Source organism: Festucalex cinctus, chromosome 2 (genome assembly GCF_051991245.1).
Source record: "Festucalex cinctus isolate MCC-2025b chromosome 2, RoL_Fcin_1.0, whole genome shotgun sequence".
In the NCBI taxonomy this organism is placed as follows: domain Eukaryota; kingdom Metazoa; phylum Chordata; class Actinopteri; order Syngnathiformes; family Syngnathidae; genus Festucalex; species Festucalex cinctus.
The window spans coordinates 24,046,645-24,067,040 of NC_135412.1; the positions used below are offsets into that span (position 1 = coordinate 24,046,645).

A 20,396-nucleotide genomic window follows, 5' to 3' on the forward strand; every position below is an offset into this window, starting at 1 on the left:
CATATTTAAATAAAAAACTAAACTAAACTAAAACTAATACTGAAACAATCAACAAACAATCCCCTTCACTATCGGCTGTTTTACTGGATTTTGACTGATTTTGCAAGACCCACAGAATATTATGTTCTATTGGTATAAAAACATGGAGCCTACCAAATATTAAAGTCTCTTCTTTCATCAGGAAAAAAAATCTATCATTTTATGTTTTGCAGCAATTAGCATTAGAATATAGCAAAGTTTTATCATTATTCACAAATAAAAAAAATTTTCAACATGGCCCTGGTTTATCTCCTTTGCTCTGCTGCCACCTGCTGACCGTTTGTGTAATAACTACCTTTTTTTTCAACTGTTCTTTGCAGTTGAGAGGCTGCATCAAAGTGTTCTGTATGCACTAGCATAAAAACAACAACAACAACAAAAAAATGTATAAATACATCTTTGGGACAACATTTAAAATAGAAAGTATTTATATGTTTTTGGGAGCAAACCATTGCTTTAAGCCACCTCTTGAGGTCAGAAGTTGCATCAACGCCTTTTGCATGCTCTAGCATACAAAAACAAAACAAAAAAAACAACAACGTACATATACGTCTTTGGGAGTGCCGGACAAAGTATAAAAAAACGTATTTATACGTTTTTGGGTTTTAATGAGTTGAATCAGTATATTTCAAATTGACATAGGAGGACATATCCGGTAAAACAATTTTTTTTTACTTCTACTCGTCAAGTACATTTCAGCTGCTGTACTTTTTTTTAAAAACTTTTCTTCAGTAATTATTTGAGTGAGTACTTTTAATTTTACCAAAGTTTATTTTTTATTTTATTTTTTTTATTTTTAAAACACAAATAATTGTACTTTTACTCAAGTAGAGAATGTCACTACTTTTCCCATCTCTGCTGATGTTTCTGTAACTCAGTTGTGATTCATCCTGCAATCATTTGCTAAACCCACTTGAAAAACGTCTGACAAACGCGGAAATATTGCCACTGCCACTCACGTCTGCTCTCGTACATGCTCCTGGACTGCGCCCAGATCTTGAAGGGGTCCGGCTTCTTCTGGAGGGTGAGGGTGCCGTCTGCGGGGTCCTGAGGGGGCAAGCCCGGCAGTGGCTGGGAGGGGGCGGCGGGAGCGGGCACCGCCGCCTCGCCGGGCATCGCGGAATGCGGCGGCGGGTGGCCGGGCGAGTCCGCGTGGGCGCTGCGATGGCTGCACACGCTGTGCTGCGAGCTGCCCTGGCTGTCCTTGCGCTCTAACTGCTGCTCCGTGAATGCGAGAGAAAGAGAGAGGTGAGATTAGAATTTTGTGAAAAAAGACGAAAACAAAAACAAGCAGAAGACGAGGGCAGAGGGCAAAGTGATAAGTGCGTCAGTTTCAGAGTGGCGGAATTCAAGGTTGCCTCTTTTGTAGCATCAGCATGAAGCAGCTCTCACTTTGCAATAAAGAGAGACTCTGTTGCCATGGTTGCAAGACAAAAAAAAAAAGATGAAATTGTGATGTGGAAAGAGATATTTTCTATTCAACGTTTGACTGCAAAATCAAGGTTGGGCTGGTTGTAAAAGCTGAATTGCAAGAAATTATAAATGAAGTCCAGTCTTGGAAATCAAATGGTTATCATGACTGAAATCATGAAAATGTTTTTGATGCTCTCTAAATGGGTTTTATTTCATTCAAATCTATCAATCAGTTTATTTTTAAGTGCAAAATCACCATAGAAGATGGGCCCAAAACACGTGACAATTCAAATCACGCACAATTAAAAACATTTCACAATAAAAAGAAAGAAAAGAAACACTTAAAAATAATCATGAAAAAGTACAGTGATTAAAACAATCGTCTAAACTAGTGCTGTCACTATTGAATAGTTTTAGAATTTAATAATCTATTGATTATTCAATTGATTAATCGACTAATTGGATTCATTTTAATTTTGTGACTTATTTTTTGATGTTGTACTATGTTACCAGTTCAGTTATTCTTTTCCAAAGTAAAAACAGATGTTTGTAAATGTCTTATTTGGATTAAACACCGAAGATAATCAGCCGTCTTTCATCAAGCACTACAGAAATCAGTCTACAATTACTGATGATATGCTGAAAGCAGAGGATTTGGACAATTTTAAATTAAAAAATGGCTCCAAACGATGACTCGATTATTAAAATAGTTGTCAATTAATTTGACCATCAATAACTTGTCGATTAATCGATTAACATTGACAGCTCTAGGCTAAACCGTGCCAAAGTACTGTGTAAAAAAATGGTAGCTTTTCAGACGGGGTTTTTAAAATTCTCATTGACATAAAAAGCGTGATGCCAGAAAATAATTAAAGTACATCAACTTTCAGTCAATCATATTAATCGTTAACAGCATGACCAACTTTGATTGTTTTCAAGTTATTTGTAATATTCTCATTGCTTCTTCTGTTTGGCTGAGAAAAGTGTGACATCTAATATATGTCTAATAGGCTGATTTTAATAGCTAGAGTTGAAATATTTAACTTATTGTTAATGAATGAATGGCGAGTACCGATATCAGGTATCACTATCAGGGGAACAGCAGGACTTATGTCAAGGTACATGCGACAATGGTCTAATAGTAATGTCGGCCATCCTTTTGTGGCCATTTTACAACCATCCATCTTTCCATTTTCTGAACCGCTTGCTCCTCACAAGGGTCGCGGGGGTTCTGGAGCCTATCCCAGCTGGCTATGGGCAGTACACCCTGAACTGGTTGCCAGCCAATCGCAGCATTTTACAACCAGGAACTAGAAATTCGAAATACAAAGAATAATAATAAATCCCATTCGTTTAATTCATTTTTAAGGAAAAATACAAAAGTTTTTCTTCATAATTAGCTGTCATTTTTGGCAAAATGTTATGCATTAAAAGTATTTGTGGTATTTGGTATCGGTGACTACTCAAGATTTGATGACTTGTATTTTATGAAAGCATTTCTTGACTTGCTGGCCAACAATGATCGTAGAATGAATTATCTATTATCTAATTGTGTAATCGTTCAGGTGACTTTGTAACCTTTCCTCTATGGAAAAGTCCTCATTCCCAAGCAAGGCTATTTTAGTGAACAAAAAAAAAACAACCTCAATCTAAAATTCAAAAAACAATTTCGGTCACAAAATAAAATAAAAAAATGAAAACTAACTGGAACTACATTTTATTATTACAAAACTAACTAAAACTAACTATAATTACAGCAAAAATGTCCTTCGCTTTAGTCTTTGGTAATTAATTCAATGCATGAGCCTTTGGGGATGATTTCAAATGTGATTTGAAGTACTTTTATTTTGATTATAGCCGGAAAAATGACATTTGAAAGTGTCACACAGAAGTGACATCATCTCACAGCAGCCAATAAAAAAAAGCACCTTCAGATGACGTCGCTCCCATGCTGTTTTTTTTAAATATTGCACATAAGTAATACACATTTAAATAAAAAAAAATAAAAAACTAATATTGAAACGAACTAAAAATAAACTAAAAATATTTATTAACTCATTCGCTCCCAAAAACCTATAACTTTGTTCTATTTTAAATGTTTTAAGTATCCCAAAGATGTATTTATACGTTTTTTTTGTTTTTTTTTATGCTAGCGCATACACAGAAGGCTTTGACGCAGCCTCTCAACTGCAAAGAACGGTTGAAGAAATGGTAGTTATTACAAAAACGGCCAGCAGATGGCAGCAATGTATATGAGACCAACCAGGGCCATGTTGAAAAAATCTCATTTACTCACACTTCTAAATAGATTTGTGAATTCAGTGTTCCCTCGTTTTCCGCTGGGGTTATGTTCCAAAAAATACCCGCAATAAATGAAATCCGCGAAGTAGTTAGCTTTATGTTTTACAACTCTTATAAATGTTTTAAGGCTCTAAAATCCCAGACCGCACAATTTATACACTTTTCTCATTGAGGCATTTACATGTTCTCACATTTCTCTCTTGTTCAAACATTGACAATGTTCAAACCTTCCATAAATTTTATAAAATGGGTATATTACTGTAAAAAAATATGCAAAATTGCACTTAAAAAAAAATCCGCGATACAGCGAGACCGCGAAAAGTGAACCGCGTTATAGCGAGGGAAGACTGTAATGCTTAAACGTAGCTATACTCAAATGTTAATTGCTGCGAAACGTAAAGTGATAGAAATGTACTTTTTTTTCCTGATGAAAGAAGAGACTTTAGTCTTTCTTTTGATAGGTTGCATGTTTTTTTAAGCATCAGAATACAATGTTCTGTGCGCCTTGCAAAATCAGTCAAAATCCAATAAAACAGCGTCTGTGAAAATGTCTGTGCGTGAATGAGTTAACTAACTCAAACTAATAAAAACTAACAGAACCACCCTGAAAACTAATTAAAATGAAAAACAAAAAAAAACAAAAAAAAACAATACTCAAAACGAAATCAAAACTAACTCAAATGAAAAAATTCCAAAACTATAATAACCCTGTTCCCAAGTGACAATGCTAGTGGCGCCCTCTCGTCATCTGTATCATGTGACCACAGTAGGTAACAGCCATTGAAAAATAATCCTAATCCAAAAATCTGTGTGTGTGTGTGTGTGTGGGGGGGGGGTCTTTTAATTCCCGAAAAAAAATGAGGGATTAGTTGACTTTGCTTCCATTAAACTGTGGGACTTGAACCCATTGCTGACCTTACTTACATGCGCAGAGGAAACAGCTTTGTTGTGGCTTTCTTGGGTGACAATAATTTCTGGCTCTCATGTTTTTTATTAGATTGTGGTCAATTGGAAAAATCTGTTTGCTGCAAAAAACAATTTTGTCTTTTTCGTTCGGCTCCACGTCCTCACTTTTGGCCCACTCGTTCCATCGTCACAACCACCTTATCTATCTTTGGCTGCCTCACGACCCAATTTGATTCGGATTTTTGGGTTTGCAATTTGATTCAGTCATTTTTCAATTAAAAGTGATTTCCAATAAAATGATTTGATTGATAATGATTTCTGCTTTATTCAATTGATTTGCTAAGTAGTGTTAATTTCGTCAACAAAAACTAAACAAAAATAATTTGGTCAACACGCATTTTTTCACCGGACTAAAACCAGGCTAGACGAGACTAAAAACCTCATTAATAAACAATAAGTGGGACTAAATCAGTCTGCAATTTCGTTGACTAATGAAGACAAGATGAAAACGTCCTCCACTTAAAAAGAAGTGGACTAAAATCTATTGACATTTTAGTTCAGGAACAAAACCAGATGAAAATTATAAGATTTTGTAAAATCAATCTGTCACGTCTGTAACACCGTCATGTGACACAGCACAAACAGATGGGACAGACAGGAGGTGGATTCATGGTGAAAGGTTAAAAAAAAGAAAAAAGAAAAAGTAAATTATAGTTATAACTTAACATGAATTCAACGGCTATAACGTTCCAACAATAATGTTAATGCGACTGCTAACTAATGCTAGCTAACTTACTAGCTCATAGCACGGCGACATAGTAGCCACTGTAATTGTGTGCGTTTGTGTTTTTAATCAAAAAGATGAGAAAATTTGATGTGAAATAATTTTAGATCCGAAAACGTTCAATATAATATGCTGACAAAAAAATATACACGGGTAAAATGGTTGTCCTGACTAAAACTAGACTAAAATGTTGACTAAAACTAGACGAATAAAATTACTAAGACTAAAATGCGAGATTTATACTCAACTAAAAATTGACTAAATAAAAATGCGATGAGGTTGACTAACTGTGATAAAAACTAACAAGCGTGACTGAAATTGGACTCAAACTGAGACTAGATTTAAAAATGGCAGACAAAATTAACACTAGTGCAAAGAATCCTTATCATCTACTCGAGTCTGCTTTGTAAGACAGAATGTCAAATGGTGACATTAAAGTGTCTTTTTAAAAAATGAATGAATGAATGAATGAATTAATTGTCAGTCTCGATGAATCTCTTTGTTCATTCATCGTCAAAAAGGCAAAATGCGCTGCCTATTCTTTTTATGACATCTAAAATGATACAGCCTTTTTGTATATTATTTTGTGATGCGACGGTTTTAGAAAAAGAAGTAGATGAGGTCACTAAAATTCGCACTGAAGACCCAGGTCCAAAAATCAGTGACCACCACATTTGTATTTTTTTTAAATTTTTTAATTGCATTCCACATGGCTCTCAAACTTTTGGAATAAAGTTTTGGTAGATGAGATGACATTAACACTATCATTAGCTTTCACGTATTTCTCGGACTTCAATGAGCACAGTGTGCTGCAGCAACATATACAGGATAACATTGCAATTCTTTTCTTTGAACCATATTGAATTAGCAACTGAACTAGGCATGGGTCAATATTAGATTCTGATATTTGCTCAACCATGAGCAAAAATATTGTAGTATTAAAATTCTAGTTCTAAAATGACTTCTTTTTTTTTTTTTTTATATTTGGGTAAATAAAAACAGCAATTTTTACAGTACAGTACAGAAGAACTACGTTAAGTTTCAATAATAAATATTAACGTTTTACTTCTGTTTTAATTGTTCTTAGTAAGTCATAGTGAACCATCACTGGCGAGCTATTTTTAGAACAGAGCTGTGGGCCTCTCATGTTGTCCTTGAGGCTAACTAGCACCTGAGGGCACCTTCCCCACCCCCTTTTGTTAGCGTAAAGGTATCTGTGTTTGCACTTCACAGTCTCTCTTTCGCCATGCTCCATCCCACCTCTTCCTTGCATAACTGCCCGCAGAGGAATAATGAAGCTTTGTTGGAGGTAATTAACTTTGTGGAGGTGGCTCCTTTACTCAACTTTGCCAGCAACCAATCAGTATTAGCAGTTATTGAAAGCTTGAATTTTTAAAACCACAGTAAACCATAAATCTGTCAATTTAACTAACTCGCAGCCAGTTTGACTGAAGCAACTGTTTTACTGGATTTTACCTGATTTTGCAAGGCCCACAGAATATTGTACTCTATTGCTATAAAAACACGAAAGATTAGAGTCTCACTTTCATCAGGAAAAAAAAAAATCTTTGTATCTATTTCTGTTTGGCAGCAATTAACCATTAGAATATGGCTAAGTTTCATCAATATTTACATTCCTGGTGAAAACACTGACAAAAAGAGCTTGTTGCAACATGGCCCTGGCTGATCTCTTATATGCTGCTGCAACCTGCTGGCCAGTTTTGTAATAACTACCATTGCTTTAAGCCACCACTTCATGTCAGAAGCTGCCTAAAAGCTTATGTATGCTCTTGCATAAAAAACAACCAAACATGTAAACACATTTTTTGGGAGAGAAGGACAAAACATTAAAAAACGTTTTTACACGTTTTTGGGACTGAATGCGCTAAACATGGTGATTTTGGAGATGCGTGGACTCCACTTGACAGTGATGGATTCTGTCAAAGGTGATGCGAAGTGAGCTTCCGCGTCAAGTGTAAGAATTCATTGTCCGCTCCAAGAAACTGTTTTCAGACCACAGGTGCACGATGATCCACAATGTAAAAGGCCCAGTTCGTTCTACTGGCCGACACCGTTCCTTCTAGAAAAGTACCCACACTTACCGCCTACAACTCTTCTAAAGCAAAGTCATGCCATGCCTCGTTATACCCACTTATTATCTAATGTGCATTTTTTTATTGACAAGGTTTTGGTACAAAAGATGAATTACTGGATAACGGCAGAATCTTCCCACCATGCTAACCTAATGCCGCCTAGCTACGAGTGTTAAGTTCATCAACAAAAACTAAACAAAAATAATTTCTTCAACCCCCCTTTTTTTTTTTTACCGGACTAAAACTAGACCTGACTAGACTAAAACCCTCATTAATAAACAATAAGTGGGACTAAATCAGGATGCATTTTCGTCAACTAATGGGGGGGGGGGGGGGGGGGGGGGTAGCTGGCTGCTGCTGAACTATTCAAACGTGAAACGGTCATCGGACAGCAGCGTGGCCACAGTAGAAGAGTTGCGGGCAGAAAATGGAGGGAAGAAAAGAAGCAGAGTGGCGGAGAACGAACACGTGAAGATGAGCAGCAGCGACAGGACAAAAGACACGCAGAAGTAGTTTGATGTCTTCTCATATCTTTTGTTCTTAAAATAGAACAACGCAGACACAGACACACTCAAGCACGCCGGCGTTTGTCATACTCACCACCAGCTTCGGACTCCTCTTGGCAGGCACCACTCCTGCAAAGCAGCGACAGAGAGATAACGAAATCATTAATGAGGCTTTTCCGCTCGGACACCGTTGACGAAAAACTCCAAACAAATTCCACCCGGCAGAATTCTCTCACTCCTCTCCCGACGGCTCTGCCCGAGCAACAGTGAGATTCTCGGCTTCTCGCCGATCTCAGTGATCTACTCCCCCCTCCCACATCCCTCCCCGGTGCCGATTCCCGCTCCACTCAGCGGTCGCTCTCGGCGCTCGCTATTCGCGGAGGAGCTTCTTGCGTTTGACAGGCTGACTGACGGTGAAGCAGCAGCAGCAGCAGCTCAGGTCGCCCATTCTCATCCACAGGTCTCCACGTGAGCTCAAAGCGGAGACCGCCCACCCCAAAACACCCTCAAGACCGATACAGTCAGCTCTCTCAAGCAGCTTGACTTTCATATCAAGAAAAGCCGCAGCTTCACTCGAGCACATTGCCGATTCCGCTTCATGCCTGCCTGCCTCCGTTTTGCTCGTCGAGAAGCTCGTCTGCTTTCGGTCGACCCCCCCCTTTTTTTTCATAAACACACAAGATCAATCTCATTTGTGCAAATGAAATATTAATACAGTTATCAGGGGAGAACGTAGGATGAAGCCCCGTTCCCGCTTCACTGCTTCTTCCTGTTCACACCCAAACCCACCTCAGCAAAATCAAGCACTTCGATTCATCAACATGCTATGAACATTGATTGACTGTCTATCTTGCCTGAACTAAAAAAAATTTTTTTTCTTCTCTCCCTGCTGGAGCTGCTACCTCTATTACAGCAGCTTGTGCATGAGTGCTTGTGACAAAAATAGTCAAATGAATGCATGAACAGCACAGAAGGAAATTCATTTTTCACTCCAAATACCACTTTCAAAATCTTTCAGTATTATGCCACTATTCCTCTTCAACATTTCTCTTATACTACTAATGTACAGTGTAAAAAAAAAGGCTGTTTAAAAAGGATGTCAACCTTAAACATTTCTTGACAATAATATATATGACCACATTAGTCTAAACATGACATTGTGATGAACTCATTCACTGCCAGCAGCCATTCTCACTGAAGCAACCCCGGTTGTTTTACTGGATTTGGACTGATTTTGCAAGGTCCACAGAATATTGTGTTCTATTGCTATAAAAACATGGAACCTACCAAGTGAAAGATTAGAGTATCTTTTTTCATCAGGAAAAAAAAGTATATTTGCATCTGTTTCCGTTTTGAAGCAATTAGCATTAGAATATAGTTTCATCAATATTCACATTCCTCTTGAAAATACTGACAAAAAGAGCTTGCTGCAACATTGCCCTGGCTGACCTCTTTTACTCTCCTGCCACCTGCTGGCCGTTTTTTTTTTTTTTTTTTATTAAATAACTACCATTAAATAACTACCAAGCCATCTCCTCATGTCAGAATCTGCGTCAAAGCCTTCTGTATGCTCTTGCATAAAAAAAACGTGTAAACACTCATTAAAAAACGTTTTTACATGTTTTTGGGACTGAATGAGTTAAACATGGCAATGTTTGGTGATTTTGGAGATGCAAGGACTCCGCTTGACACTGACGGATTCTGTCAAAGAAGCACAGGCACAACTATTTGATGGTGATGCCAAGTGAGCTGAGTGCTTCCATGGCAAGTGTAATAATTCTGCTGGCCATTTTATTTGTATTTTTTTTTTTTAAATAACTACAACTGCTTTAAGCCACTTCTTCATGTCAGAAGCTGCATCAAAGCCTTCTGTATGCTCTTGCATAAAAAAAAACAAAAAACGTTTTTACACGTTTTTGGGTTTGAATCAATTTTAATATGACATTTGTGGAATATGAATTATGCAGCAAAATGCAGCCGTCTAACACTTGCTGTCGACTGAACATGACATAATTGTTGGTCCTGGGTCAAGCAACAGCCAATCAGAGCTCACCTGTTCTCTGAAGCTCAGCTGTGATTGGTTGTTACCTGATCCCTGAGCAACTATGATGTCATTTTCGCTCGACAGCAAGCAGCAAAATGGCCGCCTTCTGATACTGCTAAAAACTGCTGGATTTTGGTGCTTAACTCATATTCCACTAACGCAATATTAACTTTATATATTATTTTATATTTTGTATTATTTTATATTAATTATTCATGTATTCAAATTTGACCTCAAAGTGTTACCTTTGAACATATGAACATACGTCAACAATTGAAAACATGCATTGACATGAAAAAACGTATTAGGCTCCAAAGTTACCATAAGAAAATGGCTGAAAGATTTTTTTTTATTAGGAGTTTATGTAAATTTTAACATGCACAGAGCAAGAGAAATCTACCAGAAAGTGACAGCAACATTAGTACATGCAACATCCGTCTTTAAGCTCTTACTGCAGCACTGGCAAAAAAAAATCAAAAAAAAAAAAAATCATTAAATGTTAAAACTCTCTGTTGCTGCAAAACCCATCTCTCTACATGATTCATAATTCATCCTTGCTATTTCCCCCTCTCTGACTCTCCCTACTTGCCGTGCTTGCTCGCTCCCTCTCATCGGATTATGGGATGCTAGCAAGCGACCGGAGCTGCTGACAAGTGTTCAGGCTTGCATCTGTGCCTCAAGGGTTACATATTCCAACCTCACATTTCAATGACGGGTGACCCCAGGGCACTGAATTATACCTGCCAAGGTCAACGAAACCACTTTGAAACATGCTCTGCAAGTGTTCAAACTAAAGTCAAGGTCATCAAAATCGTAACTCGGCCATATGGTGCATTGAAAAACAGAACAATGAAGGAGGAAAGACTAAAAAAACGGCTTTGCCAGCATGCAACATCTGCGGCATCTCAAAATGAGATGCAAATGACGTTAAATGTGTAATTCGGAGCCAATGAAACATTTATGAGAGCGTTCGGCGAGCTCGTGCAACACATGCAGCTCTGATGAAGCATCCATAAATGCACGCGTGCAAGTTCGCACGCTTTGTGTAATATTCGCATGGAGATTGTGAAGTTGCACAAAGCTCAGGGCAAGATGCGCCAAAGAGGATAAAGGCACAAACTGGTGCAATTTCCGGGCTTCCGTAAACTTAAAACTATTCTGTCATTTATTCGCCTTCATGTCAGATACGCGTTATGGGCGGAGCAACACTGCAATGTTATGTTGGTGTCGAATTTGGCCTTGTGCACATTCTCCCATCGACTTAACCCACTTTGACCGGGAGTGAATTACCGCGTTTCTACTATTAGAGCGGTATTGTAATGGTTAAAGGAAGTCCACATTTCCCATGAGGACAAGCGCATTGCGCCATTTTTTTTCTCTTTTTTAAGCTCACGCTAGCAAGTGAAATCCGGACTAATGTTGATCCTTGACTGTCCTTTTATCCAAGTAGCTTCCATTTTCCTTTTTTTGTCTCCTCAGACAAAACTTTTCAAATTTTGCAGCTCCTGCCAGGAAAGCAGCACCGTAATTTCCGGACTATAAGCCGCACCTGATTATAAGCCGCACCCGGTACATTTCTAAAGGAAAAAAGCATTTTGTACATACATAAGCCGCACCTGACTATAAGCCACATGGGCCCACACTGAAACACGAGATATTTACAAAGAAAGACGGTACACAGAAAGAGTTTTCAAAGGTTGAATAATATACCTTAGGTTTTCTTTCCAAACAGTGCCTGTGACGCGGCAGTAATACGGTAGTAACTAACAGGGCTGGTTAAAAATAACATACCGGTAATAGTCACTGAGACTGAGACTTCTTGTATTTTCCACGATGAGGGTCTGCTAATGCTCATTTTATTCACGCACAAAGCGCCAAGTTACACTCAACTTGCGTCTTTCTCCACACACATAATCCACCTGTCGCACTCTTACCTTTCTGCTTGAGCGCCGCATCATTGTGTAAGCAGCAGGGTTGAAAGCATGTGAAAAAAGTCGTGGCTTATAGTCTGGCAATTACGGTAATCGTGCGTCGACATTCAAATTGACATCCGTCTTTGTAACGAATGGGGAAAGGGGCAAGTGACGCATGCGATAAAGCTGTCAGAACATTTGTTGTCGTCGTCATCATCTCACGATATTAAAAGCAGCACATCTGTTCAAAAAGTCTGGTTTAAAAAAAAAAAAAAAAAAAAAAGTCTGGTTTGGTCTGGTCCATTTGTGCAGTTCTAGCACCCTCTTGTGGCTAGTTTTTTTAGTGCAATTTAATTTGCACAAGGCATGTTTTGGCGCTTCTATGTTTAAAAAACACGCTAATGGTCAGATGAATAATAAGTAATATGCTTGTGAAGCGAGTCAATATGTGGAGGAAATCAATGTGTGCATTAGCAAGTGAGTCCCTTAATATATATATTGTATTTATATATTTTTTATATGTTTTTTTTATAATATTCATATATAATTATTTAGAATATTTTTATATTCTTCATTGCTGTATTGTACAAAAGCACAATATAGCGTGTTTTGTTTTAGTAGGAGCTCTTTTTGTTTTTTTTACAATGTTGTGCCCTTTTTTAGTATTGCCAACTTCCCTGCAATATCGTGATAATCGATTGATTTGTTTATTGAACATATAAACAAGTAGCAGAAAAAAATAAAGATTTAAAAGAAAAGAAAAGGAGAACCTCATATAATCATCATTAGTCACAATTTACATGTTCAAAAGGAGTAGTTGAAAACTTATCTAGTACTACCCCTTATTCGTTGTATGTTTAGACTTATTTCATTATTGATAATGGGGTAATAGTTTAAAAAAAATAAAAATCTTTAAAACCTGGTCATGTATTCGTTTCCCCAGATTTCCACACAATAGGTCAAGATATGGAAATAATAATGAACAATATAATGTGGATAATGATTTCTTATTCAGGACATCCTTAGATTTAGAGAGTATCCTTATGATTTTTGATAATTATCGTATCGTGAGCTTCATATCGAATCGTGATGTTTGGATATCGTTACATCCCTAGTTGTTCTTATTGCTTACGAGCACACTTGCAACTGCTCATCACGATTCAAATGGCAAGGGGAAGATCCAGTGAATAAATTGAAGGTGAGCGCAAGTAGCGTGCGTGACTGTTGAAGGAGGACGCCGCACTCCAGCGGGGAAATGGCAAAATTACAAATTCATTTTTTGGGGAATGGAGGCAGAAGCAAATATATAGTCCATCTGCCTTTCCGCAGCTGCAACCACACGCGTCGCCTCATTCGCATTTCATCTCACTGTACGAGAGAGATGTGGAGTGAGTCCAGCTCAAAAAGCACGTTCAATAAAAGATACAGGGGTATATTCACTAAGAATGCGCTGCGTCCGGTAATAGCGCGAAATATTGCACCACAACTGCGCCCGCAGTCTGCGCCCAGTTACCCACCTATTCACTAAGGATATTGCTCTAATCATATACTGGCGCAAAAACGGCCACAAAACTGACAGCTTGGAGCAAATTTGCACTTGATTTACCACACATGGCAATGGATTTGCACCAAGCACATTGGTGTTATAGTAACAGTTGCGAGAAAGATTATCAGATTATTATCAGAAAGCGAGGCTGGACCGAGAGTAAATGTTTCTAGCGCCATTAAGTTGTACAAAGCAGAGAGGATGACAACGACGTCATTTATTCATAAAGTATAAATTATTGGTGCGATCGTCTTTTTTTAAAAACATATTTACAGAGGTTGGCGTGGGCTTACAGTATGCATCTGGCACGTAAAAATGATCGTGAAATGCCTCCCCGCCATTGCCGATCAGCCCGGGTTACGTTATGTTGTCCTAAACCAACATAGAAAAATCTCTTTCTCCTCTCTGCCGTGCATGTTGTACCGCAAATGGCATGCACTGCTGTCCTGAACAAGGGATCGAGGTTGCGGCAGGTTTATACATGCTTTCCATAACACCGGCGCACCGTGGCGCAATCTGGTTGGCAGCGCACTTAGTGACAGATTTCCCCATCTGCGCGTGTTTAGTGAATTAGGCGCTCCCAGGTTGCAAAGACCTTTAAACCTTCACTAAAACCTTTAGTGAATCGGCCCCACAATGTGCTATTTGTGTTTGTGTCTGTACGAGCTCGCTTCTTTCAAGCTGAGGCGGGGAAGAGGCGGCCTTGGTGGCTCCATGCACAGTTTACACACACACACACACACACACACACACACACACCCATCCTTGTACATATATCTTTGTGAGGACATCCATTGACATAATGCATTTCCTAGAGCCTTACCCTAACCGCAACCATCAAAAATGATTGCCTAAACCTAACCCTTACCCTAACCCCAACCATAACCCAATTCAAACCTAAACTCTAAAACCAAGTCTTGACCTTCAAAAAGAGGTCTTGCAAAGTGAGGACCGGCCAAAATGTCCTCACTTCACAAAAATGTCCTCATTTTGTTGGATAAAGACATATTTTGGTCCTCACTATGTATTATGTACAAGAACACCCACACAAACACACCACACCCCCACACCCCCACACGGGTCATGCTTGCAAGTTTTCCGTGCACGTTCATGATGAGTAATGCTCTCTTTTGTTGAGACTAACCCGCTAACATTTGTCCTTTCGCCATTAAGGTTGCGCTTTAAGGTCGTTGTTGCCCTCTCACTTTATCGCCACATTTCATCATCGCATTTCACTCCTCTCGCTTCTGCATATCGTCTTTTTCTGCGTCTCTCTCAGGGGGACAGGTGCACTGTGCGCCATTGTCATGGCAACCGTAGCGGGAAGACAAGATGGAGAACTCGTTGCTTGAGGCCTGCCCTCCTTTTTCAGTGGAGGAATTGGTGTGTGAAAACATCAGATGTTGTTGTTTATCATTTATGCGGCTTGAATTTCAGAGCATAGCTTATCCTATTATTGTGATAATTCATGGATTAATCAAAAATAATGACATCCATAAACTGCACTGGTTGCTTAAATGGATACTTGACTCATGTTTTTGTCTATAATTAATGTGATTGCTTCATTATTTTAAAAACACATTTTGCCGCTTGCGGTCGACTGAAGATGGCGTCACACGTGCTAATGTCTCAGGTAACGACCAATCACGGCTCAGTTTGCAAACGTCACATGACCAATCCATGATTGGTCGTTACATGTCAGCTGAGCAACTGTGATGTCATTTTCAGTCAAAAGGAAGTGGCAAAGTCTAATTGTAATTGAATTTCAATTTATTGCACAGCCCTAGCTAGAAAAAATATATAATGGGGGGGGGGGGTGTCTTTTTTTTTTCTTTTTCTTTTTTTTTGGTCGTTTAACACAATAACACAACAAAAAAAATCTGAATCACAAGCAGAACATTTGACTGCTTTAAAATATGTTGACCTTTAGTATTTAGGACTGTATGAAAGTTATCTTTGCTTTTTGTTGTAAAGTGATAACATGAAAATAAATAAATAAATGAAATCAACGTCAAAAGCACTAATAGGGTTTGATAAAATGGGCCAGCCGATTAATTGATCATGCCCTCATTATAACACTGCCACGTAGAGGCTATTCATCAATGAGCCTGTCTTTTGAAGTCTTTTTCTATTTTTTTTCCTAACCTGCCTAACTACTGCTTGTTGTGAAGTAAGTTGAATTCACTGCCACCATACGCTGCTCATCTCTCCAATTTTTGCTCACAGGTCAAAGCACAAACAAACGGAAAAAAAAAAAGAAATCAGCCAAACGACAGTTTGTATCAAAAATATCCCGACTTGTATTGGAAGGCACCACTATATACAAATCAGGCGTTCATTTGACTGTGAACGGCTTCATTTGTCAACATTTGGAACACGCGAGCCACTTTGGTGCACACCCGTCCCTCATCAGCTGGCCACTCAACTGGAACGGCAGAAATGACACTTGCAGTGGCAAACTGAGGAAAGACGATTTGCAGCATAGACCCACTGACTGACAACAACACAATTTGGAATTACTTTAGCTTGCTTGCGATTCCCGACATCAGCCAGCGTCACCTCACACACGTGCCCACAATCGGACCTGCAGTCCCGTAACCATGCTGACATTTCACACAATATAGATAGACGTGTTATTGGAGCGGCGGCGCACAAGGTCAACTCATTAGAGGGCGTAATTAATGTGGGGAGCTGACTGCAAACCTGCCGGTAATTGGGATCCAGGTCGTGACGTTTTACAACGATGGCGATTGAACACCAATGTGTCCGCTGGCTACGTTACAACTGGGGAAACTATTCTGGATTCAACATTTCATTGAAAGTTTTTTTTGGGTGTAACTTTAGGTAGCTAGTGTGTTTTTGTACAAAAAAAGTTGTGCAAAATCTACTTGCAGATTTCATGTACGTAACCTGGTAAAATTTTCACTTTTATTTTTTTTTTGTCTGTTTGAGTCATTTTTATATGAATGGAATCGTCCAACAGAGTCCAAACAGCAGTCGTCTCCTCAGTGAACCAGAAAAAAAAAAAACCCGGCAATATTGTGATATTAAAACTGACTAATATATTGTCCTCGTCATGTCAGACATTAAAAGCAGCATATCTGTTCAAAAAGGTGGGTTGGTTTCCATTTGTGCAGTTCTAGCACCCTCTGGTGGCTAGTTTTTAAGTGCAGTTCAATTTTCACAAGGCATGTTTTGGCCCTTCTATGTTTAAAATCCACGCTAATTGGTCAGATGAAGGGAAATGTAATATGCTTGTGAAACGAGTCAGTATGTGGAGCAACTAAATATAAGTGTGTGCATTATCAAGTGCCTCAATATTATGTATTATTAGAGATTGTAGGTTGTTTATGTGCATTGCTGTTATAAACAAAAGCACAAGATTATGTTTGTTTTTTAGTATTAGCTTATTTTTATTGTGTGAATGCTTCAGCACTTTTTTGCCGCGCAACAACTCCCTCATAATACTTCCAATTTACATTGTCCAAATTTCAATTAGCTTAAAAAATTCGCACCTCCCGGGGTATATATTGCCTGATTCCACATTACTTACAGTATTTGCACAATTTAACATTTAATATCAACTTTTCCCCATTCATTTTCAATGGGACAGACATTGAACTTTTTCTATCACTTTCCACGCCCACTTCCATACATGTAACTCATCATCGTTACTAGGTGTCTGATACTGCTCGGTGGTAAAAAGCATTGTCCAGTAACAAGGAGGTTATAATGTCATAAATTATCTCTCAATTTATTTAATAAGCATTCCACATGCTTTCGAATCTTAGCATTCAGCTATTAGCATTCAGCTTTCAGCATTCCCACGCAATTTCTGCAGAAATTGCACTTAGTCTAGTTATTTTTAAATATTGTGAGCTTTTTCCATATCACCAACCTCCCCAGAATATCGGGATAATATTGTATAGTGAATAAGACATAAAAAAATAAATACATAGCGGCAATATATTAAAACTGACACAACATTGTTGACTGTATGGCAATAATCCGGCGATACCATGAGGCCATACATACCTCTTTGCACGAGCATCGTGACTTCACTCCCTCGAGGGCATTTGCTCAGCAGGTCCACCACCTGGTTGTGGCTCATGTTTTGGACGTTCCTCTTGTTCACCTCCATGAGAATGTCCGCCTCCTTGAGGCCGCGACATCGGGGGTAGTCCACGATCTGCTTGACCCGCTGCCCGCCGCCCGTCAGGCTGTCGGCGATGGTGAAGCCGAAGCCTTTGTCGCCCTTCTCCATGTGGATGGTGATGAGCTCGGGCTGGGTGGCGATGGACGAGGCCAGCGTGACCACGTCGCTGGCGTAGCCGCCGCGCAGGCCGCCGCCGCCACCGTCGTCGGCCAATGACGACGGGCTGCGCGCCCGCGGCTCCCCCCGCTGGCCGTTGAGCGGCCCGCTCGGGTTGGAGGGAGAGTCAAAGGTTTCCTGCCCGTTGACGATGATGGGCTCCTTGTCCGAGATGGCCACCGAGGTGACCAGGCTGGTGTTGGGGTCGTCGGGGTCGAAGGGCAGCGGGTAGCCGCGGCACAGGGCCAAGTCCACCATGGAGCCGATGGGGATGGACTGGAAGATCTTCACCACCTGGGCGTGCGTGTAACCCAGCACGATGGTGTCGTTCACGCTCACAATGACGTCACCTGCGTCGCAACAGTGAAAGAGGAGGCAGATTAAAGCGTTTCAGGCAAATATTGTGATACATTACTAACTTAAAAGTAGTGTCTGCCATTTTGAAATGTAGGCTCAGTTTTAGTCCAATTTCAGTCACGCTTGTTACCTTTTAATCAGTTAATCAACCACATCCCATTTTGATTTAGTCCACTATAAATCGAGCATTTTAGCCTTTATTTTAGTTCAAGAAAATGTCATTTTATTTGTCTAGATTTTAGTCAACAAAACTGTCAACTGTTTTAGTCTAGTAGTGAGGACAACCAACATATTTTCTTTGTCAGGAAATTATATTGAACCTTTTCGGATCTAAAACTATTTCACAATTTTTCTTTCTCCTCTTTTTGATGAAAAACACACAATAACAGTAGCTACTGTCCATGCTATGAGCTAGTATATAACTAGTGGCCCCGATACGGCATAAAAACAGTGGTATCGCCATGGGCGAGTACTAATAAGTAACGTCGATACTATTATTTCCGACACTAGTATAGACTTTGGATGCAGCATCTTGTGCCTTGCTTGTGCACAACATTCACTGATGTGTGACATGTTCACTGCATGCCAAGCCAAGATATCGTATGGCCCTTGAATGCTCTGAACCAATGGCAGGACAACTTTTTCATGTTGAGATTTAAAGAAAAAAAAAAAAAAAAAAAGTATCGCTATGGTACCGGTATCGACCGATACTGCAAAACTGGCTATCGGAATCAATATCGGGAACCAAAAAACGGTATTGGAACAACACTAGTTATATCTATAATTTATTTATTTTTTCTTCCCGCCAGTGACTGTTAAAGGGATCGTTCGGCTTTTTTAACATGAATCTCAATTTGATCCTCACCTCCCGTGTGTGCGATCAGCACTGACTTACCCCCGACAGCGTTCTGTGACACGCGTTCTGGTTCGGCGTTGGACGAGAGGAAAATAGTCCAGCAAGCTGGCTGGGGTCTCGGAAATAAAGCGTTTTTCTTCTAAAAACTATTTGTTTTCAAAAGCGTGATACATTTCCATCACAATACTCTTTTCTGAATAAAGTCAGACGCCATTACCGCCAGCCACTACTTTTCTGTTCGTTCGTTCGTTCGTATCACTGCGCGGCGCCCTGTAGAACGCTAACCGACGCACTGCAGCCAGCTAGCTGATACTTCCGCCTCAAGTTGTTTGCCTTTTCGGCGGAAGTATCAGCTAGCTGGCTGCAGTGCGTCGGTTAGCGTTCTACTGGGCGCCGCGCAGTGATACGAACGAACAGAAAAGTAGTGGCTGGCGGTACAAAAATCATATCATTTTCATCTCGTTATTGTTCATGAACTAAAATGTACTAAAACTGTACAAAAGAGGCGTCCTCAGGTTAAACAAGTGATTCACAACAAAGTCGTGTTAATTTTGTCAACGAAAACTAAACAAAAATAATTTCGTTAACACACATTTTTCACCGGACTAAAACTAGACTAGACTAGACTAAAACTCTCATTAATAAACAATAACTGTATGCCTTTTCATCAACTAATGAAGACGAGACAAAAATGTACTTAAGTGGACTAAAATCTGTGGACATTTTAGTTCATGAACAAAAACAAGACAAAAATGATATTATGATTTTGTAAAATCTTGCCTCTGCTAATCTGTCATTGTGACACTGTCATGTGACGCACAGTGACACGCCCCCTTTCCATTCTGCAGCTAGCGAGTGCAAAATTAAACAAACACATGGGACTGACAGGAGGTGGATTTACGGTGAAAGGTAAAAACAAACAAAATTATAGTTACAACGTAACATTTACCCAATGGTCATAACGTTTCAACAATAATGTTAATCCAACTGCTAACTAATGCTGGCTAATTTACTAGCTGATAGCATGGAGTCATAGTAGCCACTTGATATATTGTAACTGTGTGTGAAGTTGTTTTTGTTTTTTGTTTTATTTTTAAAAGATGAGAAAATAATTGTTTGTGACATAGTTTTATATCCTAAACGTTCAACATAATCTGGTGACAAAAAATATACAGTGCTAAAATGGTTGCCCTGACTAACAGTAGACTAAAACGTTGACAGTTGTTGTTGACTAAAATTAGATGAATAAAATTATGTTTTCTTAGACTAAAATAAAGACTAAAATACTAGATTTATAGTCAACTAAAATAGACTAAATAAAAACGG

General features: G+C 39.2%; 1 protein-coding gene across 13 annotated transcripts in view; it reads right to left on the reverse strand.

The window, feature by feature from the left end:
* The window catches only part of LOC144014223 (membrane-associated guanylate kinase, WW and PDZ domain-containing protein 1-like), a 139,060-nt gene that overhangs the window by 27,459 nt on the left and 91,205 nt on the right, over positions 1 to 20,396 (reverse strand). For all 13 annotated transcript variants that reach the window (XM_077513872.1, XM_077513870.1, XM_077513867.1 and 10 more), the window contains 3 exons: positions 17,581 to 18,207; positions 8,137 to 8,171; positions 999 to 1,257 (listed from right to left, as the gene is read on the reverse strand). In XM_077513872.1, the coding sequence (XP_077369998.1) occupies positions 999 to 1,257; positions 8,137 to 8,171; positions 17,581 to 18,207 (921 nt within the window). The remainder of the gene's footprint in view (positions 1 to 998; positions 1,258 to 8,136; positions 8,172 to 17,580; positions 18,208 to 20,396) is intronic.